A 25,078-nucleotide genomic window follows, 5' to 3' on the forward strand; every position below is an offset into this window, starting at 1 on the left:
TAGGGTAAATTGCCTGATCGGAAAGTTTTTAAAAAACCATGATATCCCGATGTTGGAGCTAAGATCCTCTCTAGTCCGTATGACACGTTTATCCAAAAACTCTACAAAGGAAACATACTAATAACTAGGGGACACTCAAAGTTACATGGAAATACTTTTAAAACAAATAGGAGGAAATATTTTTCTCCAAGGACAAGCAGGCTTCCTTATTCTCATAGATGGGTAGGCGCCGTTCCCGTGTCACCTGGCCCGGCAGAATTACCACAGTAGAGCTTTGAGAAGCATGAACCGCTCCATCGAGCATGTTCTAGTGCCTTCCCACCCGTCATGTGAATGCACAGGTTCAATTTCCATTTTTCCATGTGAGGAGCAACTGCTTTCTGAAGTGACTCCTCACACGCCCAGTTAGAGCGTTTTTGCAGTGCCTTCGGTGTTTGTTTTTTTTCGCTCAACCCGCTCTTCTTGTTCTATTCTTGTTTTCAAAAAACAATTCCCTTATTTCTTTAGTTTTCTTTTGGCCATTGGGGACACAGAGCAGATGGCCTTTGGGACTCGCAGAGGCGACTGTCAAGACTCTTAAGACTTGTTAACTTTAAAGTCTCAATATCTTGGAGCATAACCTTTGCACACCAGCGCTCACCTGAAGTCTCTATTATTTTTCTGACGTTTCCTTTATTGCATAAATACAGATAATTTACTCACAGTCAGATGTTCAGAAGTGTTGCCCCAGGGCACAGAGACTCCGTAATTCTGAGAGCTGTAGCAGTGGTTGGAGGTAGAAATCTGAAGAGAAGCAACTTTATTGCAGAGGTGAGAAATAGTTGAACAGATAGAAGTGGCTTAGAGCTGGGTGACTGGAGTGTGCGATATCTCATTAGGAAGATATTTTCAAGGTAAAAAACCAAGTTTGTTCCAAGGAGTGAAGCAGGACAAGTGCTGTCCGAAGCAAGATGGAGAATGCCTCATGGCGAGAGGGACAGGGGGGTCAAGAAGGCTCACTCAGGCCCAGGGAGGAGGAGGTAAAGACCAATGGGGACAGAGCCTGCCATTGGTTATGAAGGGGTGGTCCTAGAGGGCAGCCTTCATATGGAGGGAAAGGTCGTACCTGGCTGACCTCTCAGGACAGAGATAGTATGAATGACCAGGAAACGATATCAGGAGCCAAGCTTGGCTGAGAAAGAGAGGAAGTCTAGGCAGCAGCACAACCAATAGCTGCATCGCCTGTGAACTACATTACACACAATGCATTGCTCACGTGTCTTTGCAGTGAAAGTCCATAGAAGTGAGAATAACAGTAAAAGCATTAAACACATTTTAGGGTCACATTATAAACTAGTGCAAGGCTGTCAGAGGACAGAACAGCGACTGCCAAGGAGGTTGGATGAAAACAGGAGACTGGATGAAGTAAAAAAGAAGCCAATATGTCAGTCTGTTTCCCTTCCCATTCAAAACAAAGCAAGCAAACCAATGAGCTGCTGCATCCAAGTTGTCATTCTTTATTGTTGGAAGCATTTTTTGTTTAAACTCACTTATTTTTAAATATACTGGCTTGTGCAGCATACAGATGTACAAAGAGGAAGTATAATAATGGAATAACTTTTCAAAGGTAGAGTAGTACTTTGTCATAAATTGTAATCAGTGTATCATTTGGAGGGGCTGGTTATAAGGACCCCCTAGCACTGTTATATTTGTGCAGAGAAAAGGATGGAGACCTGTAGAAGGGGGGGGGGGGGTCCTGCGAAAAATTGGTCGGACACGAAGGGTGCTGTGAGCTGAAAAAGTATGGGAACCATTGGATTAAGGAATTACTTGAATTATTTAATGCTTGTATAACTTCAGACACTTGCTGAATATCTTCTGGGGCAAAATCCCTTCAAAGTTCTGTAACTACAACAGAATCTTGAATCTGATCCCTTCATCAAAGAAATTGGCTATAAATGGGGAGAAAAGGTGCCTGAACCAGGTCAGACAACTGAGTGAATATAGAATACCTTGGGGGGGGGGGGGGGGAAGCACAAAGTCCAGAGATTCTCTGGGAATCAACAGAAGTGCTTACTAGGTGCAAGAATCATTTAGGGAGGATAACATCTGTCTGCATTGCTAGGCTCATTATCAAAGGAACTGGCTGACCTGGACAGCTGAAATAGCTTGAGGGAGTTTTGATTCCACAGCTTGAGGGTGTTTTGATGCCACCTAGTGCAGTGATGGGCAACCTTTTGAGCTTGGTGTGTCAAAATTCGCGAAAAAACCGAGCATAACTCGGGTGGTGTGTCACTTCGAGAAAAATCTACTAGGACCGCCCCCGGGCCCCCCCTACCCGAGATCGCTGCCCACCCGAGGTCGCTGGGCCCCCCCCCCCTCCACCTGCTACCGAGCCCAGAACTAACCTTAAAGCCTCCTTTCATGTCGCAGCAAGCAGCAGCAGGGCAGACCTCTCCTCCTTCCTTCTGTGCTCTGCCCTCGCGGACGTTACGTCAGGCGAGGGCGGGACACGGAAGGAAGGAGTGGCCTGCCCTGCTGCTGCTTGCTGCGATGTGAAAGGAGGCTTTAAGGTTAGTTTCCGGGAGCGAGGAGGGAGGGCGGACCACACTGCGGCGGCGCCGCGTGTCATCAAAAATGGCTACGCATGTCAGTGCTGACACGCGTGTCATAGGTTCGCCATCAGGGACCTAGTGTTTTAAATGTTGTATTAAATCCACTCAGTACTAATTGTAGTGCCTTTTGCCTTAGTTAAAAAAAAAAATCCTTGCCAACAATTTTCTAAAACTAGGAAATATCTTTATGGGAGCATAGACATGGGTTGAGATTTATCTCATGAATCAAGAGGGCAAGTTTTTTTGGAGAGAGGAGTGGCCTAGTGGTTAGGATGGTGGACTTTGGTCCTGGGGAACTGAGGAACTGAGTTCGATTCCCACTTCAGGCACAGGCAGCTTCTTGTGACTCTGGGCAAGTCACTTAACCCTCCATTGCCCCATGTAAGCCGCATTGAGCCTGCCATGAGTGGGAAAGCGCGGGGTACAAATGTAACAAAAAAAATTATGCTATGATTCAAAAATGAGCCTGAGTGAAAATAAATTCTTGACTTCATCAGAAAGATGTAAACCTCCAGGAGTTCTTATTTTTAGCTTTGTGTCATCTTATCTCAGGACTACGTCCAGGAGATGTCAGTTTGCTTTGGAACAAGGAGTTCATCTTGGGCAAGCAGGTAACCATCTTTATTATCCATTTCGTTTTTGTGAAAGAGTGTCTTTGAAGTGTGTGTGTGTGTGTGTGTGTAAGGTTTTTCTGTTTTCTCTGTTGCACCCAGTCTTTTTTTTTTTCTGGGTCTTCCTGAAAAATTGAAACCATAGAAACATGACAGCAGATAAGGGCCAAGTGGCTCAACCAGCTACTACAGTGACTGTTAAGGCGAGATTCTCCATTTTTGTACCCTTTCCTCTATCCCATGAAACCAATACTCAGCCAGGAGGGCATGGATTGTTGTTCCTTCTGGAACCCAGAAAATGTTCTAAGCTGACCAATAAATGCCACTGTTTAGGGATAACTGAGTTCCAGGGGCAATGAATAATGGAGGAGTAACTTAATGGTTAATGCAGTGGCTTAAAAATTAGAGGAACTGGGTTCAGTTCCCACTGTAGCTCTCACTTATCTCTCCATTGTCCCAGATTAAAAAAAAAGTTTTTTAAAAAACCCTTAAGATTGTGGGCCCACTAGGGACTTAAAAAGTACCTGCATATAATATGTGAACTGCTTTGACTGTACCACAGACAGTATATCAACGTCCTTTTCTCACCACAATGGTCCTTTCAGTCTTCTCTCTCAATGGTAGGCAGCTCAGTTTCTCCTCTTTTCTTCAATCACTAATCCTGACAACAAAGGATTCAATCTTGCTGTTCAAAAATTCTGGCGAGTCCAGTTTTTAATGCTGCCCAGCACGCGATCCTACTACATGCTCTCTTCCTCTTCTCATGGAGTACCTTCTCCAACTTTCTAATTCTGGCTTCAAAGCTACCTCGGAGTGCACTTGAGTGCTGTTAGCGCTTTTCACTCAAGAATTCATAATAATGTGCATCCCTGTATAGTTTGTTTCATACCAAGCCCCCAATAAAGCCACCACCAGTGACATGGGATCTTAATGTCATCCTTACAGCTCTCATGAAACCTCCATTTGAGCCAATCCGTATCTGTTCTTTAAAGTTTGCTACTTGGAAAGTACTATTCTGAATAGCACTTAATCTGTCAGAAGAGTAAGCAAACTTCAAGCACTTGTAGCAGACCCCCCTTACACCAGGTTGTTCTGCGAACCCACCCTAAATTCCTTCCAAAGTACCATCTCAATCAGTCCATAGTACTTGCTGTTTTCTTTCCTAAGCCATACACTCATCCTGGAGAAGCAGCGCTACATTAGACTCCATGTGCTTTAGTGTATTACCTGGAGTGTACTAAACCTCATAGGAATTCCTCCCAGCTTTTTCAATCCTTCGACTCTAACAGATTGGGGATTCTCATCACCAAACATACTGTCTTCACTTGGAGGCTGGCTGGCTGACTATCTCCTACATGTATGCTCAGGCTCAAATGACCCTTCATGGCTGTCACCACTCACAACGTGAGAGCCATGGCAGCTTCATTAGCCCATTTTCGTCAACCTCCAGTGAAGAAATTTGTAAGCCGTAAACATGGTCTTCTGTCCACACCTTTACTGCTTACTGCTGTCTGGAGCATCATTCCAGGCGGGATAGCCGATTTGGACAAGCAGTTACTAGTTGAACATCAACTCCGCTGTCTGGCCCTTTTTTTCCCACCAGGCTTACTCTCTATTTCAATTATCAGGCATCTAGTGAGTCCCACGTGTGAGAATATATGCCTGCTGTCCTCGGAGAACACCTGCTACAGGTAAATAACTGCACTTTTTTGTTGAGGAACTTAAATAACTTTAATTCTGGGCATTATATCAAATTGTACTTGAAGCATATGGAAAATGTTGAACCACATGGCCTCGACAGTGCACTCCTGGCACATCTCAAAAGAAAATAAGCTCAATGGACCTTTATGTGTGCAGTGGGTTCAGGCCATATACAGACTGCAGGACATTATATCTGTCACAAAGCCCCTTTTGATCTTAGTCCATCTGGCAAAAGGTATTCCCTTTCAAATTTCCATAGTAATTAAATAAATAAAAAGCTTACACAGATCCGTTCAAAGTGAGCTGGGAAGCACATGTAGATGGGTTCCACACTAAGGGTGAACTCATCAGGCAAAAATTTACAGAAAAATTTCATGGAACCGAGAGCAGTATGGAACTGTGGTAACATGAACAAGGGCAGGCCCAGAGCACTAATAAATGGAGCTACAGAGCGGGTTAAAGGTGAACGCAAAAATAACTTTTTTAAGTTGCCAGGTGAAGGGGCCTTGTTGTGCTCACAGGCATGGGAGAACACAGACATAAACTAGTCCTTAGGTATAGGAACCTCCTCTTGTGGCTTGCTCCTGCAGGGCTATGGTGTTCACAGTTGTCTCTCCACCAGACAGCACACTCCACTTGACTTTGGCCTTGTTCCCCAGGGTTACCCGTATAATCTTTACGATAACTTTGCTGGCCAGCTTCTGGCCGGGCCAAAAATAGTTCTGTAAGGTTCCAAGTTGAACTTTGCCTACCTGACTATTGTAATTGTAGTTCACACATACATGGAGACCTATACAGTGGGGCTTTGCTGCCTTTCCAGTCTAGGTGTGCCCTGAGGTTGTATGCTCCCTGGATCATGCCCTCCTGGCTCCACCCCTCCAGGATGGGGACTGTGCATTTTAAGTTTGTTCTGCCAGTGTAGTGTTATTGAGAGGGAATGATAACCTCCTTTAGACTCCCACACAGGAACATTCTAAAGGCTTTCAGAGATCAGTTGGCCAGCAAAATCATGTTGATGCAACAGACAGATGACAATATATTACATAAACAAGCAAAGAGGAACACCTCTGCTTACCTCCAGAGAAGGTAAGGCATACTTGCATCCTGTGTGTTGGTGCTCATCTCTATCTGAGTAAGCTTTTTGGCTTACTGGGTATGAGTGAGGATTTTCGCGCTAGCTGCAGCTCCTCCTATTCACTTCAGTTTGTTTCTTCTTCCACTCTTGCACAGTTTCACCACTCTCTTCAATTTATACCTATTCCTATACAGAAAAAAAAATAGACAGCTCAAGCACAGCAACTACCATAGCCTCCAACAGCTATACCACTAGTCAGCCTGGACTGAACAGCCACGTGGAGCTGCAAGACTGCCCCTACTCCAGCGACTTCAGCAGCAGTGCAAATTCCCTTCCCCCAGGGGCCCAGTACCACTGGAGGAAGTGATTTTTGACAAATCAGCCTGCAACCTACCACTCCAATCCTCCCGGAAGCAGTATTCTCGCGTCCAGTGGGCAGCAACTGTCACAGGGTTGAGGGGGGCATGGCTGACAGTCCTCAGACCGTTGCTGCACCTTCACTCACCCGAAAGTGGCACTTGGGCCCTCAGGCTGCACAAACCGGTGCTGCAGCACTGCTTCTCTCCCTCTTTCCCTGCTTGCACCTTCAGCAGCCACCTCAGGGAGACAGAAGCACAAACCTGGATCCCCCTTGTTCTGCTTCACAGACGGCAGACTATGGGAAACAACTGTCTCCCCCCAAAGGTAAGGCCTCTAAAAAGGCATCCAATAAGGGTCACAAACATGCATTTGAGACCTCTCGTCAACCCTCCACATCTAATGCTCACGGTCCCCAGTTGCATGGGGAAAGCACCCAGAAAAGAAGAGGTTGAGAGGCAGGCACCACTATTCCTCACTGGTGCTATTCTTTCCATTTCTTCTTTGGACTCATAAACTAATGTATTATTTTTCTTCATATTCAGGAAAGTATTGGAATGACCATCTGTACATGTTGTCAAAGTAATATGTTAGTTTAAAGAAGAGAAAAAAACCTCAAAAATAATTACTGTTAGCACTACAAAAAAATACCAGGATACAGAATGGTTAATAATATGGGTAGTACCAGGTTCTGGTGCTGGTTTGTATTGTGTCTGGTGACAGCTTACAAGGTTGGTGTTCCAACTTATAAACCTGTACATTTTTAGAAAATAGTCCTCTGCTTCCAACTCCCTCTACCCTTTCCCCTCTCAGGCAGCAGTCAAAAGGAGGGAAGAATCTGGAATACACAGATCAGAGAATTATCATCCATCATCTACCTTCTATCATTTGCCAAAGCTAATATAGAGAATGAAGGATGTGCATCTTTTCCTGTAGGCTGAGTTTAGAAAAAGATTCTGCAAGTCTGCTTTTCATCAGCTCACATGTCCATTTTTAAATGCCTTTTTTTTTTTCAGTGCTGTTCCCAGAAAGTCTCATTTTGCAGTCGCCACAATTTACTGGTTTTTGGGATGATGTAAAAGGTTCTGTTGATGAACAGCATCAGGATGTTGAAAAGCTAGCAGACGAGGTAAATTTTCTACTTAAGTCTTATATATTCTGTATGTAATAGTCCAGTTTCCAGACCATAAGTAATCTTCGTTCCAGTAGACAGGCACGGCTTTTTCTAGGTCCAAAATTTGTCCTTCACACATTTTGATTATTGGTTGACTCTGTATAAAGTGTCCTGTCCAGCCAGATCTCTGGCTTCGCCTCCAAGAATGTGAAATATATGTGGTATATGAGAAATCCTTCATGAAATAAATCTAAATTTTTTATTGTAATTTTTTTTAATGGCCTTGTTGCATAAGGAACAAACGTACTGTTGGGTGATTAACCTTAGTTTCTAGAGGCAGTTTTTGTTTCTTTTTTTACTTTGGGATAACATTTGTTTCATATAATGGGGGTAAGAGGATAATGGTGGTGTGCTGACATCTCCTGATTTGTTGTGAAAATTGAGCTTTTTTTTTTTCAATACATATATAGCCCGCCAATCTAAAGTCCTTGGCAGATAACAAAAACATACACAAAATCACACAGTCAATAAATACTACATGGGACAAAGTCTGGCCCTTTTCCATGTAAAACAACTATAATCCATTAGAACTTAAAAGCCTAGGCTTTCTATGAAAACATTCAGCATGTACTGGTCTCTTGATAGATATAATTAAAAGATTTTTAATTCATTAAACATTTCCAGCTTATCTGATTTTTAGAGGACAATTTCAAAGCCATTTCTGTAAGTAAAATAGGCTATTTGAAAAACGCTGTTCCTTATCCTGTTTGACAAGTCCAGACATCTGAGTTTATGCCACCCTGTCAGCAGACAGTCAAAACATAACTCTTCCAGTGATGATATCACCAGTATAAGGAGTGGTGGAGCCCTAGTGCTCGTTGTCTCCAGCAGATGGTGGGAGTTCAAATTGGTACAGCAGAACAGCTGATGGGGGTACAGGTGGCCCTGAGTGCAGGTGTGCTTTTGGAATCAGTCTGTGGACCTTGGCTCTGATTGGACTTGTGGAACTGTGCTCAGATTACAGGGGTTACCTGTGGGTCTGTCCCTAATAAAGCAGGCCCTAGCAGTGGCAGTCTCCTGGGATCCCTTCCAGACATGGAGGCTAATGAGGGTCCTAGAACTCTTCCCCCACCTCTTTTTTTTTAATTAACTCATTCCCCCCCCCCCCCCCTTCCTGTTTCCCCTTTTCTATTTTGCTGTTTGGGCTGTTCCTCTGTGGGATAAAGCTTGTGTTGTTTTTAAAGGGGGATGAGGACAATGCAGGGAGTAAAGGGAGCTTTGGTGCTAAGTGCTCTTTGGTAGTAGCTTCCCATTGGAGTGGGAGGGAAAAGTGCCTCATGTCTGATCAGTCAGTGATGCATGGCCTGTGAACACTGGCACATAAGTAGTGTGACCACCACCTACTGTCCCTTGTCTAATAGGGGAGAAATAGCACCAGGAGAAGTGTGGAAGGCTTTCCCTCAGGATGGCATTGAAGGCTGGTGAGGTTGTGGCTCCTGCTTCTGCCTCAGTGACAGCAGCCATTTCATCCTCGGATAGCTTCTCCTGCATACCAGGAGCTTCTGGTGCTTCAACAAGGGGAGTTTCCATTATGTAGTTTCCCACTATTCCAAAACCTGTGGGATAGTGTGTCCATCAACCAGCAGGTGGAGATAAAGAACTGAAAACTGAGCTGAAACATATGTCTCTTTGCATCCAGACCAGCTCATCAGTATTTTCTATCTCCAGCAGGTGGCTGGGCAGACTTTAGCCTCTTGTTCTGAGTGATTTTCTCCTGAGCCAATTGATCAACTGGTCCCTAGTTGAGCTTTGCGGGTGGCTTGAGTCCGCAAAGTCATTGCTTTTTCGCTTCCTTTACCTCACCCCTATTTCTCATGGAGCTCTCCTTTTCCAGCACAACAACCTTTAAAAAAAAAAAAGATTTGATGGATAGCATGGAACAGAGTCTTTCGTCTGTGATAAGACTTGTAGAGACTGTAAGTTTGGGGGGAGCAGCCGGCAGTGGGAAGTCCGACTAAAGTTTGACTGAACCGTTTGGAGGGCTGTAAGTTCTACTTGGTGCAGGGGATGGATCCTGACTCACCACTTGGGAAATGTGCTGCGCTGATGACAGTTGGGGTGAATGGTGTCTTCTGCGGAGTTAGTTAAGCAGTGTTCCTGCTGTGGGACTCATTGGCCAGTGTCGGGGCGTTGTAGTGCATGGAAGTTGAGAACTACGGGACGTGGCGGAAACGGTCTGCGGCAGCACATGGCATCTGAATATGCTGGGGCCTTTGGGCTCCCCAGCAGGGCCTGTGCGCAGTTTGATGCAGGAGAGCATGGAAATGGATGCCATTTTCTCAGGGCTGACTGGTAGTGAGGTGCAGCCACTGGCTGATCACGCACGGAGCACAGTTGCCGTTTTACAGCCTCAGGGCCTGACAGCATTCAGCTGCATCGGGATTTTTGTAGTTTATATTGCTTTTACCACCAGGTCTATTTACTGAAGTAGGAACAGTTAGAGTGGCTGCATGGTGCTTCAGTTTCTTGCCCCGCTGCCCCTCCGGCTGCTAAGAGATCTCGTTCACACCTCCAGGAGTGGGCAGATGAGGCTCTTTGCTTCTCCCTCCTTATCTGATGTGACCTCTGTCTATTCAGAGGATCTATCATTTGAGCTGTTAAGGAGGGAGAGGATCTGAAAGTACTGAGGCTTTTTTAATAAAGAGGAGCTCAGTACTCTTATTTCTGAGGCACTGGCGGTGCTTTCCATTAAGGAACCTTCTGCTTCAGCATCAGGAGTTCATCTTCAACCTTGAGTGGGCTCAGAGTCTTTCTAAGGCCTTTCCAATGCATCCAGACATTCAGGACCTGATTACAGCAGAACGGGTCTCACTGGATGCTGGGTTGAGAGTGGGAAGAGCCATGGCTCGTCTCTGTTCCTTAGTTCTGGAGGAGAGAGAAATTGCAGCTTCCCAGGATGGGCTCCCTGGTTACAGTGATGACTAAGAAGACCATCTTGCCATTGGAAGGTGGCATTATCCTAAAATACCTACAAGATAGGAAGCAAGAAGGGTTGGTGAAACAAGCCTTTGAAGTAGCATCAGCAGTCAGCAATACAAGACAGGCACCATATAACATTCAGCTGGAAGTGGGGTCTGCCTACTTAGCGGATGCTGTTTGACATGTTATGGATTATGGCCTGGAGTATGTCTTTGGCTGTCATGGCATTTCGGCAACTGTGGTTGTGGCATGGGACAGCGGATGCAATGTCAAGATCATGTCTAGTTAAACTGCCCTGTCAGCTAGAGCGCCCATTGCCTCCCAAGCTTCTCAGTGATGTGAGGCTGGTCCACTCTGTCCGGTGAGAGGATATCTTCAGGGGTTTCTGGAGGAGTGGGCCAAAATTATGTCAGACCAGTGGGTTCTGGATATTCTTACAGAAAGTTAAAGTTGAAGTTCTCCCGCCAGATCACTGCTCTCTTCCTGCAGTCTCCTTGTCGAAAGGGAACCAAGGCAGTCTATGTTCTGCAAGATCCAGAACAGCAGAAAAGAAAAACAGACCCATATGATGAAATAAGACAAAATTTATTCAGTACATAAAATCAGCTTACAATTGTCCTCTACCCACCCAACATGGCCATGTTTCCCCCTATCAAGGGCTGCGTCAAGGGTGTAACATAAACCAGCAAGATCTATAGTTTTCCCTGTCTGGTTAATACAGAGCAGCATATAAGCTATAGTGCTGTCTTTTTTCAGGCAGCTGCAGCCTGACACAGAGTGCTTTAGTTTATATGCTGCTTTGCTTGTGTGTCATATTTCACCACTTTAGATTCCTTGCTGGTGTTCTGGGCCATTGTTCCAGTTCCCCAGGCTGAACAGGAGCAAGGCAGATACTCCATCGTCCCAAAGAAGGAAGACTCCTCTCTTCAGGTCTTAGATCTCATAGCTTCGGTTCAAGTGGTTGAATTTCTCACCACCTTCCATCTCAAGGAGGTGTACTTGCATAAACTTGTATCCGAGGTTTCTATGTTTTTGCAGTGTTAGGCTGTCACTTCCAATTCAAGGCTTTGCCCTTTATTCTTGCCATGCCATCAAGAACATTTACCAAGGTTATGGTGGTAGTGATGGCCTTCCTTTGGCAACAGAGAATCTGAATTTACCCATATCTCGACAACTGGCTCATTTGTGTGCAGTATTGCTAATTGCTTTTTTTTCCCTTTTATATTCCACAGGTTTTCTTGGGGGGGGGGCGGGTACTTTGGAGCTGGGAAAGATATTTTCTTTTGTAAATTTCTTAGCTTCAGCTTTTTAAATTTTTTTCTCACAGTCCTATATTGAAGTAACAGCTGCTTGATGTAAAACCAATTTTTAAAAGTGTATGTAATTTAGACATGGTACTGTGGACAGCATTCAAGGAGATGTAAGATAAAGGATCCAAGTTTCCTTTGTACAATGATGCCTGTTGACCAAGTTAAACACAGCAGTGAGTGAGCACTGGGGGGTGATGCTACTTAGTACCATCTCAATTACATGTGGTTGCACCTCAGGGATTAACTTTCAGGAGTGCAACAGGCTTTTTCTACAAATTTGTGAAGATTTTAAAAACAAGCCACCTCAGTATTACTGCTGTGTTCCTGTGAACTGTACCAAATGGTTGCTTTGTCCACAACTGTTTTCTCTGTGCCAGGATATGGATTGCATTTGGCAAGAACAGCATGGTTACACTAGTCTTAACTGTGACTCGTTTCAAAGTAAAAGCTGTTTTATGAGCAAACTGAATTACACGGGTTTTATGTTCTTTTAAATAATCCAGATATACTTATTGCATATCTTCTGGCAAAGAATTTCTACTAACATAAATTTGACACATTTCTGGAGATAAGTGATCTGTATATTCAGTCACCATTAACAAGAGCAAGGAAGCTAATTCCAGCTCTTAAAAATACTCTTTGAGTAAAAGCTGACTGATTATATAATGTGGATGGTTTTATGGGGTTCCCATGGGAGACAGGTCCTTGAATTTGTGACTGTATATTGAGTAAAATATTAAGGGTTAATTGTAGATTTTTGCACATGTATTTTTATTGTTATTTTGCCAGTCAAAGCAGTTGTTATAAATCAGTTATTTAAAAGTATGTCTGTAGTAAGTGGTTATTTTGTTTTGACTTTAATGTTTTTCTTTTTAAATGTTCTTTTTTAGAACACACAAGCACAGAATGTCCAGTCAAAACGCTCTGCAGTGTGGGAAAAGAATGCTGTGACAGTGTGTGACATGAAGACAGTTACTACAGAGACAAGTAGACTGGGTATACAACAGCAGCAATACTTGGGTTTATTCCAAATGTGGTCCTGGGCTATATGAGTTCCATTTAGGACTAGAGAGTAGACCTGGGCCGGATGGCTAAACATATTTGTGGTACATTAATGGATTGTACCACTTTATGGTATCTTGATACAACAACAAAAAAACCCTTTTCTTTTGCTATTTTCTCTGACCACTTTATTACTACTAAACATTTCTAAAGCGCTACTAGAGTTACGCAGCGCTGTTCAATTTAACATAGAGGGACGGTCCCTGCTCAAAGAGCTTACAATCTAAGAGACAAATGAACGGTCAGTCCGATAGGGGCGGTCAAAATGGGGCAGTCTGGATTTACTGAATGGTAAGAGTTAGGTGCTGAATGCAGCATTGAAGAGATGGGTTTTAAGCAAAGACTTGAAGATGGGCAGGGAGGGGGCTTGGCATAAGGGCTCAGGAAGGTTGTTCCAAGCATAGGGTGAGGCGAGGCAGAATGAGCGGAGCCTGAAGTTGGCGGTGGTGGAGAAGGGTACAGAGAGGAGGGATTTGTCCTGTGAACGGAGGTTACGGGCGGGAACGTAAGGGGAGATGAGGGTAGAAAGGTAGTGAGGGGCAGCAGACTGAGTGCATTTGTAGGTAAGAAGGAGAAGCTTGAATTGGGTTTATTCCAAATGTGGTCCTGGGCTATATGAGTTCCATTTAGGACTAGAGAGTAGACCTGGGCCGGATGGCTAAACATATTTGTGGTACATTAATGGATTGTACCACTTTATGGTATCTTGATACAACAACAAAAAAACCTTTTCTTTTGCTATTTTCTCTGGCCACTTTATTGGGGGGGGGGGGGGGGAAGCAAAACAAACGCATAGTAAATCTTCCTATGCGTACACTTAGCCTCAAAGTTTACTGCATGGTTTGAAGAAGTCAAATTTGTGTACCAGTTATGTCTGAAACAGTGAGGGATTTTTATTTATTTATTTATTTTATTTATTTGTTACATTTGTATTCCACATTTTTCCACCTTTTTGCAGGCTCAATGTGGCTTAATTATAACCGGTAACAGCGTTAGCCGATTCTGGTCTGAACAAATACATGGTATGAATGAATACAAAGTGATATTGTGGTAGAATGAGGTATATGTATGGTAGGTACAGTTGGGGGGAACTTAGAGAGGGAAAGGGGGAAGAAGAGTCAGGTAATGTCCATTGCGGTCTTTGGTTACATTGTGTCGCAAGTGACCAGGTATTTTTATGTTGGGTCGGTGGGGTATGCTCTTCTGAACAGATCTGTCTTTAGTGCTTTCTGAAAATTTAGGTGGTCGAGCATAGTTTTTACTTCTTTTGGCAATGTGTTCCATAGTTGTGCGCTTAGGTAGGAAAAGCTGGATGCATAGGTGGATTTGTATTTGAGTCCTTTGCTGCTTGGGTAGTGGAGGTTTAGGTATGATTGTGCAGATTTTGTGGTGTTTCTGGTTAGCAGGTCAATGAGGTCTGTCATGTATCCCGGTGCCTCGCCGTAAATAATTTTATGAACAGTCGTGCAGATTTTGAAAGTGATACGTTCTTTGATTGGTAGCCAATGCAATTTTTCTCTTGAGTGGTTTGGTGCTGTCAAAACGTGTTTTTCCAAATATAAGCGTGGCTGCTGTTTTGGGCGGTCTGAAGTTTCTTTATGATTTGATCCTTGCATCCCGCATAGATTCCATTACAGTAATCTGCGTGGCTTAGTACCATTGACTGGTAGGATCAAAAAATAACCATGTCAAGAACCAAGAGACAGTTTCCTAGGATCTTAAGATCTGGAAAACTCAGACAGGAGAGCATACCACAAGTCAGCATTTGGCAAAAACATTGAGAATCCTTGCATGTCTGAGAAGGGTAATTTTACAATAAGGGACGGGAGACTCTTTCATTTAAGGCCTTTAGGGAGGTCTAACCTAGAATATGAACTATAGTTTTGGCTACGTTAGAACATGGATGAGATTCAGGGAAGGGCAGCTATCAAGAATGGACAGAGGTTGCTGTGGAAATAATGTGGTTAGGATGAGAAGAGAACACTTAAGTATTTGAAGACTACTTTGATTTACGTAAGAGACTAGTAGAAATTGCCATGGAATGAAACTGATTCAAGGATAAGCTTACTATAGAAAAGAATTGAGGTCTAAAAATAAAATTTTCCATAGGGAAGTTCCCTTACTGAGAGTGTCTTAGAGAGTGAAGTTTATAGAACAAATTTTAATTTGAGGTATAAGTCATATGTAACTTCTAGTGCACTAGCTAGAATTCTGGGCTTAGGAACAGGTGCCATTCTTCTTTGTCCCTCCAGACCAGTCCATGCATGTGGGTTTACACTCTCTGCCAGAAGATGGAGACTGAGCACCACTGGTTAGATGTCACCTTGTATGTGGCCTTGTGCAATCCACAACCAATCAGATGGTTAGTAAGGTAAACCTTGCAGTCTGAATCTGGTCTGCAATATTTATTTATTTATTTTACTGTGCTTATATCCCACAATTTCCCACCTCTGGCAGGATCAATGTGGCTTACAACAATTGACTAATGGAAAAGGGTAAGCAGGACAGGACAGTAAATTAGAGAAACATAGATGGATCAATCCAGGATAGCAGTGTCAGTCCATACTGGTGGCTTCCTTAGATTAACGAGGGCGAACAGGATCTTTGGGGTAGGCTTGCTCAAATAAGCAGGTCTTAAGCAATTTACTAAAAGCCAGGTAATCCGGAACCGTTCTCACTGATTTTGGCAGGGTATTCCACAAGTGAGTGCTGACGTAGGTAAAGGTGGAAGCATACATGGTCTTACACTTCAGCCTAGAACACGTAGGGTAATGGAGGGTTAGGTATGGATGGGCAGTCCTGAGCGAGTTTCTAGGAGGGAGGAGGACAAAGGCGTCCTTGTATGCTGGGGCTGCTCCATAAAGTATCTTGTGGACTAGGGTACAGATTTTAAAATGTATACGCTCTTGCACAGGAAGCCAATGTAATTTCTCACGGAGCGGACTGGAACTGGTGAACTTGGAGACACCATAGATGAGTCGTGCTGCTGTGTTTTGGACGGTTTGTAGCTTCTTTAAGAGTACGCCAGTGCACCCCGTGTAGATGCCATTGCAGTAATCTAGTCGGCTCAAGACTAAGGATCTGACTAGATCGCAGAAAACTTCTCTGGGGAAATACGGTTTCACTCGCCTTAGCTTCCAGAGAGAGGAGAATGCTTTCTTGGTGGTTGAGATGATATGTTCCAGCAGCGTTAGGATCCGATCTACTATGACACCTAGTATTCAAAGGCTTTCAGAGATGGGCAAGGTAAAACCTGACACGGATAAGTTGGTGGGCCTGAACTTATTAAAGGGAGAGGCAAAAACAAGGCAGTGAGTTTTGTCGGCATTAAGTTTTAGCTTGAATGCATTGGCCTACACCAGCATGTCATCAGCAATCTCTGCAAAATTCGTACAAAATGGGATGTAAATGGTCACATCATCTGCATAGATAAATGGATGAAGGCCGAGTTTTGAAAGAGCTGCAGCCAGGGGAATCAGCATTACATTGAATAGGGTTGGAGAGAGTGGAGAGCCTTGGGGCACTCCACATAGCTGGTGCCATGGAGAGGATAATTGTGAGCCAGTCTTCACCTGGTAGGTCCTGGTGGTTAGGAAGCTGGCTAACCAGGATTGGGCTAGAAACATTTTTTCTTGGGAGAAGATTCATAACTCTTGAGCTGTTTTGGACTCATGTTTTAAAAACAAAAGGGGGAGGAGGGGTTAGGACTAACTGGGTCCACTCAATACAGAGCAGGGGGTGCTAAACCCAGTGGGGCCGGGTCCCCTTTCCTGTTTTGGGGGGTGTTATTTTTGTTCCTTTGGTGGTCCTCCCCTACTCTTGGAAGGGAGCCTGAGGTGATCTCCAGTACAGCTCCAGTAGGGAAGCAGAGGTGGGAACCCAAAACAAAAGCAGTTGCTGCAGTTCCAGACACGGGGAAAGGTTAGTCTCCATGTAGAGGGGAGGGTACTTTGCTGTTACAATTGATGCAAGTGAGGCTGCTGGGAGAGATTAGGTAACAAGTGGCATGGCAACACAAGCCAAGTGCAGCTCAAGCTGTGCAGTCTGGGAGCTTCTGCTCGGTCATTGGTGCTAGCAGCTGATGCCACTCGTGTGAGGAGTAGCAAATTTATCTGAGTCCAGACTCTTTAGCAGGGGTAATTTCAATCACTAATTGTATGAAGACCCAACGCTTTGATATTGTGAATAAATACAATCTTATAATTTTATGTCATTGTACAGGAGTATATCTCACTATAGAGCCTCTGCTAGTGACTCGTTTCATGCAGGGACCTCACCACCGTATTTCACCACAGCTCTTCCCCATGTTTCATTTGTTAAATATATTTTATCAGTTTTCAGTCTATCAGCTTTTAATTTAGTTATAACAAACTTTAAAAATATGTGGTATAACCTATCTTCAGGACCTATGGCCAAACACCACTTGGACCATGTTTCATGTAAAAATGCTTTTTCAGGGCTCAGTCCTATATGGCTCACTCCTCACTCTTAACTCTTGGTGCGTCCGGAAAACATGGCCCATACAGAATTGGCGACAAAAGTTTTGTCGAATCTACAAAATCACTCAGACAAGCGCCAGAGGAGAGCAGAGAACAAATCACTACAATGCACTAAGGAGAGGTTGTTGACACAGAATGCTCCAGATGCTTGACAATGGCATTGTCAGAGGCAGCAGTGGAGGATGGGCATCGAGGCTGGGATCAGCCAGTTCTTGTTCTGGACCCCAGTGACAAATGTTCCCAGCCACTAAATTCTTGCCCAGAGGCAGAACATTGAGGACTTAGACAGTGGTGAATGTTAAAAGTGCTTAGAGGGAGAGGATGGGTATGCATGAAGGGGAATTATGTTGGGAGATTTTATTCTGTTGCATGATTGTGGAAGACATGGGAAGATTCAAGGGTGTATGAAAAGGGGGGAGTTACGGAATGTATGGGAAGGGGTCTGAAAAGTAGGAGGGGGAAGATTGACTTGCGGGTATGTTGTGTGGGGTTATTGTATATGATCTTTGAGATGGAATACATTTGGGGGAGGTGGACACATCAATATGGGACTTAGTATACTTACTAAGTATTAGCGTGCTTAATGGACCAGTAAAACACAAAAGTATTTGAAGAAATGGAAAGCAGATGTGGTATTGCAGGAAATGAGATTCACACAGCAGGGACATGCAAAATTGTGTAATGGGTGGTGTGGGGAGGTTATAGCCTCATTCTTCACTGCAAAGAAGAGAGGAGTAGCCATTTTGTTAAATAAAAACAATTACATTTTGTTAAATATGAGGAGGGAGGGATGAACAGGGGCAAGAGGTATGGGTGACAGAGTAGAAGAAAAATAATTTATACTAAATGTTTATGCTACAAATTGGGAGAAGGGTGAATTTTTCTTGAAGTGGTTTGAGGCATTTGAACAAATAGCTAAGGGAATCCGGGCTGTAGGGGGAGTGGTTCAATTGAGTATTAGGGGAGTTAGATCTAGGAAGACGAGTCAAGGGTGGGAGTGAGAGGGGAAAGCACTTAATCATAGACCTGTAGGGCATCCCTATCTCGACATCTGGAGACATCTCAATCCAGGAAGCAGATAATACCCATGTTTTTCACAACATTATAAAACATTCCAGGATAGATTTTCTCTTTATAGAGAGCATTGCTGCAAAAAGGATTTCTTCTGTTAAGATGGAACCCGTAAGTATCTCTGACCATGTGATAGTTCAGGCTGAAGTTAATCTAGATCTAATCGCTTTTATACCGCACAGTCCCAGCATGAGGTTCGAGGTGGTTTACAGTGAGAGAACTAGATTATAAGGGAAGGGGAAGGAAGAAGAGGAGGGCAGAGGGTGGTGTTGCCAGAGCGTGGCTACATGAGGTACCTAGGTGGCTAAGATTTGTCGAACAGTAGGGTTTCCAGATTATTGCGTAGTCTCGTGTAGTTCATTTCAGAGCAGATCGTGGCTGGCAGGGAGTTCCATTCTGCGATGGCATGAAAGGGGAATAGGGAGTTTGCCTGATGTTTGAACTGTACGCTCCTAATTGGTGAGAACTTTAGTAGAATGCTGTCTTGAATTCTAATGGAATTAAAGTGACAGCAAGAGAAGAGTGAAATCAGTAGTTTGGACGTACATCCGTAAAGCACTTGAAAAACTAGGCAGACAGATTTGAAGGTGATTCAGGCTCTGATGTGTAGCCAGTGAAGATCTGAGATGTCCGGAAACTCTCTTTCAATTTTTCTTAGTTGGAAAATCAGTCGTATCGCTGTGTTCTGGATGAGTTGGCGCTTCAATAGTAGTTTGTTGTTCAAACTGGAGTATAAAGAGTTGCAATAGTCAAGATTAGACAGGACAAAGCCTTTGGACTAGTACTGTGAAATGTTGGCACTGAAAGTGGATTTTAGAAGCTTTAGTTGAAGCATTCTGAAGAAGGATTTTTTTCCTTACTTGGTTGATTTGTGCTCCTAAAGTAAGTGAGGAGTCCAGGGTGATGCCCAGGACCCTTGCTACTTTGGATATGTCGAAGATTATTTCAATGGTTACTATCAGGTCAGCAAGGATATTAGTAGTAGAATTGGAGAGCCAGAGTAGGTTTGTCTTAGCTTGATTTAGTTGGAGCATTGAAAGAGCTCAGCTGAGAAGGAAGGGTTATATCTACCCTGTTGTGTCCAAGAAGAGATCTACATTTGGAGGATTTTTGAATCCTGGTGCCAAGAGATTTTGTCCCGTTCATGGCGTCAGTACTGACACTCTTGGTATTTTTTCAGGCTAGCTTGAATAAGAGCTTAGAGTCCAAGTGATGGCAATGACCCACTACAGGGGCCAAATTTGGGGTCAGTCCAGAATGTATGTTTTTTTCCCTCCCTCTGGAAGGTTAGGCACTGGCAGGTTGAGGTCTCTGAAGAAGCCTTTGGCCCCTGCCTAGGATCTGAATATGGTTTTGAAGGCCATGGAAAGGGGTGACTGTCAAGGATTTAACATTAAAGGTGATATTTCTGGTACTCATGTGTTCAACCTGCAGTGTGTCAGAATTTCTGGCTCTACCCTGCTGTGAGAGCCTTTTCTGGTCCCAACAGAGGATAGCATGATGGTCCGGAACAGTTCCTTCTTTCTTACTGAAAATGTCACTTCTCCATTTAATTCATAACTATGCTCAAAACTCATCTCTTTCAGGATGCCTTAAGCACTTTTATTTTTAACTCCTGATACTGGTTTCCCAGTCATATCTCTCCCTTATTGATACTGGCACTGTTAACTGCAGAAGTATTATGTTTCATTTTTTATGTTGTTAACCGCATAGCTGCCATGTTTGGCCCCCTTACGGTATATCAAATGTGTATAAGTAAAAAATGTTAACCAGGTTATATACTTGCTGTCCTTTCAGAGACAGGAGGCTGAGGTTTGCAAGAGGGAGCTATGTCTTCTGGACGTTCACTAGATACTGAAAATGGTATCTGAAAGTGCCAAGTACCTTGATAGATCACTGGATCAAAGAAGAAATTGATTTGGCCTACATGTTGACAGGCTGCATTGTTCCTAGGGTTCTGAAGGCACACTAAGAGGTGTTAGTTGGCTCTGGCTGAGGAAACTTGCAAGGCGGCCACTTGGGCCTTCTTGCATAATTTATTACATTTGTATCCCATATTTCCCGCATAGCAGTAGGCTCAGTGTGGCTTACAGGTTCCGGAGAGGAGAGTACCAACTGCGGTATTGCGGTTGCATTGACACTGAGCGAGAGTGAAGTCTGCATGAGACCTTACATGGGGTGTTGTCAAACCAGTTGTGGTCCGTCCCCATGTGCTGATAAGAGGAGCATAACCCTGTTCTTCTGGACTGATCTGTTAAGGACTCAATGAATGGAAATAAGTAAGACCTAATTTCTCACCATAAAGCCTTGAAACATTCTCCACAGAGGTTTCTAAAAATTCTGTGCTCAGTTCAGATGTGGGCTGTCTAGCCTGCTGGAAATGTCTTTCTTGCAGAATGACAGGTTGAAACTCTTGTTACCACTGTGTTCTAGAATGAGCCAGAACAAAGATATTAGATCTCAGTGTTATGGAGTATGAGAGGTGGGGGTGATCACATGGGCTTCTCTGCTACTGCGAGCATCCACTTTTGTTTTGGTCAGCAGCATTATATGTAGAGACCTTTTCCTTATCGAAGTATTCCATAGTGTTAGCAAGAATAAATTTTAGGTCTCAGAAGTTGTGGTAGAAGGGAGGGAGAAGAGGATGTGGTCATTTGGCCATGAATTTTAAACATGCATATTGCCCTTCAGATTTAAATTACTCATTCTTAACTGCAAAACAAATCAGTGGATATAGGAGTTTGCATTGAACAAAGACTAAAGGTCTGAGATGCTTAGGAGGGGGCTGAACAGAGTAGGCAAATGTGTTTCAGTGTACAAAGTGAAGTACATACATTTATGCTTTATTGCACTTCCATATTTTACAACATAATATAAAAAAATGAATAAAACAGTAAAAAGGAAAAACAGTAGACTTGCAGATCCATTCCACATGGAAAATAACTCATTTAGTCCTTATTTCTGGAGCAAACAGGGCCAAATGCCCAGGACAAGAAAATTGAGGAAAACACTATATGCCTTTTCTTTTAATACTGTAACATTTGTCTCTTACACTAGTGCAAAACCAAGACAGACTAGAGGATGAAAGTTTGTACCTTTTTATAATTAAATTGACTTCCAGAGCTTTTGATAACAGGAGGCTGGCTATTTTAAAAGTTGGAACCTAGGATCCTAACAAAGATTTATTGCTTGCTTTGGAGCCAAAGTCTTCAACTTGCACCATCCACTTTGTGTGGAACCCTGAGTCAGCCATTTAAGATGAGCATGAGTTGAGAAGTTTTGTATAAATTAACCTGCATAGCTGAAGACACTGTGTATTTCGGGTGGGGTTCTATTCTGCTAGCTCCATACATAAAGGGAAACACAAGAGTTCAGTTGCAGCACTTTCCATTTTTGCTTTTTTTTTTTTCTAATCTGTATGTATTTGTTCACCTCTCAATTGAAAACAGCAAAGCAATATAAAACATCTAAAATGAAAGGCAGGAAGTTCTTCAACCCTTTATTGAATGAACATCAGAAATTGGCAGTGAAGAGGATTCTTGGCGGGGAATGTCGTCCAACACCCTATATCATCTTTGGACCCCCAGGCACTGGAAAAACTGTAACTCTAATAGAAGCTGTTTTACAGGTAACTGCTGTGGTTGGCCTGGAAGTGGCCCAAGAAAATGGAAACAAAATGTGTCCAGTCATATACCATAGCGTGTGACAGTAAATATGGACAAATGGGCCCATCTAGTCTGCTCGAGGTAAAAAGCTAGCCCAGCTTCTCAACCATCTCCTGGAGGCACACGTAGCTAGTCAGGTTTTCAGGATATCCATAATGCATATGCATGAGATAAATTTGCATACGGTTGAGGTCTCTTCTATTCAGATCTGTCATGCATATGCACTGTGGTAATTCTGAAAACCCAACTGGCTAGGTGTGCATGCAGGATAAGGTTTGTTAGCTGTATTAGCCTTGCCACCTGCAGGGTATTACTTATTTTCAAAATATATCAGTTTTGTCTTCCATATTTTTGGTCCTCTCAGTGATTCTCAAGTCAGTCCTTGGGACACAGCCAGCCAGTCAAGTTTTCAGAATATTCAGCATGAATATGCATGAAAGGAATGTGCATGTATTGCTGCTTTGGGATAAGTACATAAGTATTGTCATACTGGGAAAGACCAAAGGTCCATCGAGCCCAGCATCCTGTTTCCAACAGTGGCCAATCCAGGTCACAAATACCCGGAAAGATCCCAAAAATGTACAAAACATTTTATACTACAAATCTCTCTCATTCATGTTTGCTGCAAAACCAATACAAGGGTTATATTATATTCTAGTAAGTCAAAACTGCATAAATATATTCCCAAAAGACTACTTCAAAATTATTACAAAATTTCTATATCTTTTATTCACTTGTATTAAACAACATTTATACACTACATCCTCATACATACTACAAAATATAAAATATTCAAACCCTGAACAGTCAAGTCCATGAAAGTCTCTTCTCTGTGTTATAGTTAACACACCTCAGTTCTTTAATGAATCTTCAATGAATCTTCTTTATTCCAATCCCACGATTAATCCAATAATGTGATCATTTATACATTTGTAAATCACTCGTTATATCTCCATACGTGGGTGATTAATAATCCAATCCAGATGATAAAGGAATTGACCAATACAGAGGGTGAAAAGCTTAACCAACACCATTCATGGAAACTTTGCTGTCCACACCACTTCTTGTATTGTTACATATTGATTTCTCTTCAAGAGTGATCAGAAAAAACCACCTTGTCTACCTCCATTCGGTCTCAACACTGGCCGTGTTTCAGTATCCTTCTTCAGGAGACCTAATAACAATTACCCCACACATCATCCCGTTCAATTATTTTACAATATCTTTAAATCAAATTTACATTGAAATACCTATAACAGCTTCACATCACTGTCCAGTACACCAAAACAGCTCTCCATACTCCCTGCATCAACTCTCACAAGCAGAATGATCCCGAATTACTTTTTTTCAGTCTTTATAGCGTCATCAATAACGACCAATCCACCTCTTTATTTAAACCAAAAGGTTCCACCGTTTGCCAATTAAAGATCAGCCTCTGTTCTCTCCTAATCAACTCACTTTCACAGTTCCTCCCTTCCCCTCTCCAACAGAACAGCACTACAAATTTTAAATCATGAACAGTGTGACGTAATCGCAACCAATGGGAGACTAATGGAGTATCCATTTTTTGAAGTCTGATATTACTTAGATGTTGGGCAATACGTATCTTAATCTTCCATGTGGTTTCCCCAATATACCACAGTTGGCATGGGCAACATATCCCATACACCACATTTTTAGTATTACAACCAGATCTACCTTTCAAATAAAAATCTTTACCAATAGTCTGAATCCACACATGATCAGTGCATAGAGCATATTTGCAATATACACACGCTCCACAATGTGCATGACCCCCTAACATGTCTTGTCTCACCTCTTTTCTCAATTTTTTCTTTGATAAAATTTCTCCAATATTCTTATCCCTAGTACAGGATAAACGAGGCTTCATGCACAGTGCTGGGTGCACCGATAGGGTAGACCAATGTTTTAATATAATATTCTGAATATTCCTCGTCTGTTTGTAATAAGGAAGCACACAAATAACCTGCTGATCACAACAATCTCCCATTGTACGTCACGTATCAAGCCAACACTGTTGTACATTTTTAGCTCGCTTATATGCAGATTTTGTAGCATAACTAGGATAATCACGTTGGTGAAACCTTTCGTACATCACTTTCGCCTACTGCCATATTTGTTGTGGATATCCTGAAAACTCAACTGACTTGAGTATGACCTAGATTAGGTTGAGAAGCACTACTCTAACATGGGTAGATGTGTATAAAAATTTATGCTTCCTCAGCGACCCTCCAGACCGGTCAAGACGCGTGGGTTATGCTCGCCTACCAGCAGAGGGAGACTGAGAACACTAACTTCAACTATGTACATATAACCTGTGCCCATCCCACAAAAGCCAGTTTCCTCTTCAACCCTCCAGACCGGTCAAGACGCTTGGGTTATGCTCGCCTACCAGCAGAGGGAGACTGAGAACACTAACTTCAAACTATGTACATATAACCTGTGCCTAGCCACCTGACGTCAGTATCTTCTCAGTCTCAGCAGAGGGTAGACAAGCAACCTGTGCAGCTTGTCCGGTCTGGTAGGATTCAGAGATTATTTAGAGCTTCTTTGGTCCGTTTTTCAGTTTTATCCTCTGTGCCTGGAAGACTTTAGTGTGCTGGGGGTTGGTGGGTCCGGTGGGGCCTGCCATTGTCCCCTTTGGGGTGTCACACCCGGGTGGCCGGGTCCCTCCCCCTAACTGGCTCTCCCGTTTTGGGCAGCTTTGTGCCTCGGCTACAGTCCTGTGCTGCAGCCTTGAGTGCCGTTTAGTTTTAGCAGCAGCAGGGCTCAATTTCAGGCTGCAATAAAGTTTGTTGGAAAAAAAAAAAAAAAGAAAGAGATCTCTCACAGATCGAAGGCCCAAGCGGTGTGGAGAGCTGAGTGAGCTGCAATCTGGGGTTCCAGGGGTGTTCAGCTGCTTTGGGGCGCTGTTTTGCAGGCTTCTGGTGAGTGGGCTGTCAGCTGTTTGTTTAGGCGCGATGGCGGGAAAGCCGCTACGATGTAGATTTTGTGCGCGCCGGGGGGTTGAAGTGGTTGG

At 43.3% G+C, this 25,078-nt stretch overlaps 1 protein-coding gene across 1 annotated transcript in view; it reads left to right on the plus strand.

The window, feature by feature from the left end:
• Nucleotides 1-25,078, plus strand: part of MOV10L1 (Mov10 like RISC complex RNA helicase 1) — a 229,722-nt gene that overhangs the window by 119,233 nt on the left and 85,411 nt on the right. The window contains exons 13-16 of the mRNA XM_030216802.1: nucleotides 3,147-3,205; nucleotides 7,355-7,467; nucleotides 12,632-12,737; nucleotides 21,823-22,001. Coding sequence (XP_030072662.1) covers nucleotides 3,147-3,205; nucleotides 7,355-7,467; nucleotides 12,632-12,737; nucleotides 21,823-22,001 — 457 coding nt within the window. The remainder of the gene's footprint in view (nucleotides 1-3,146; nucleotides 3,206-7,354; nucleotides 7,468-12,631; nucleotides 12,738-21,822; nucleotides 22,002-25,078) is intronic.

This window comes from Microcaecilia unicolor, chromosome 10, assembly GCF_901765095.1.
Source record: "Microcaecilia unicolor chromosome 10, aMicUni1.1, whole genome shotgun sequence".
Classification (NCBI taxonomy): domain Eukaryota; kingdom Metazoa; phylum Chordata; class Amphibia; order Gymnophiona; family Siphonopidae; genus Microcaecilia; species Microcaecilia unicolor.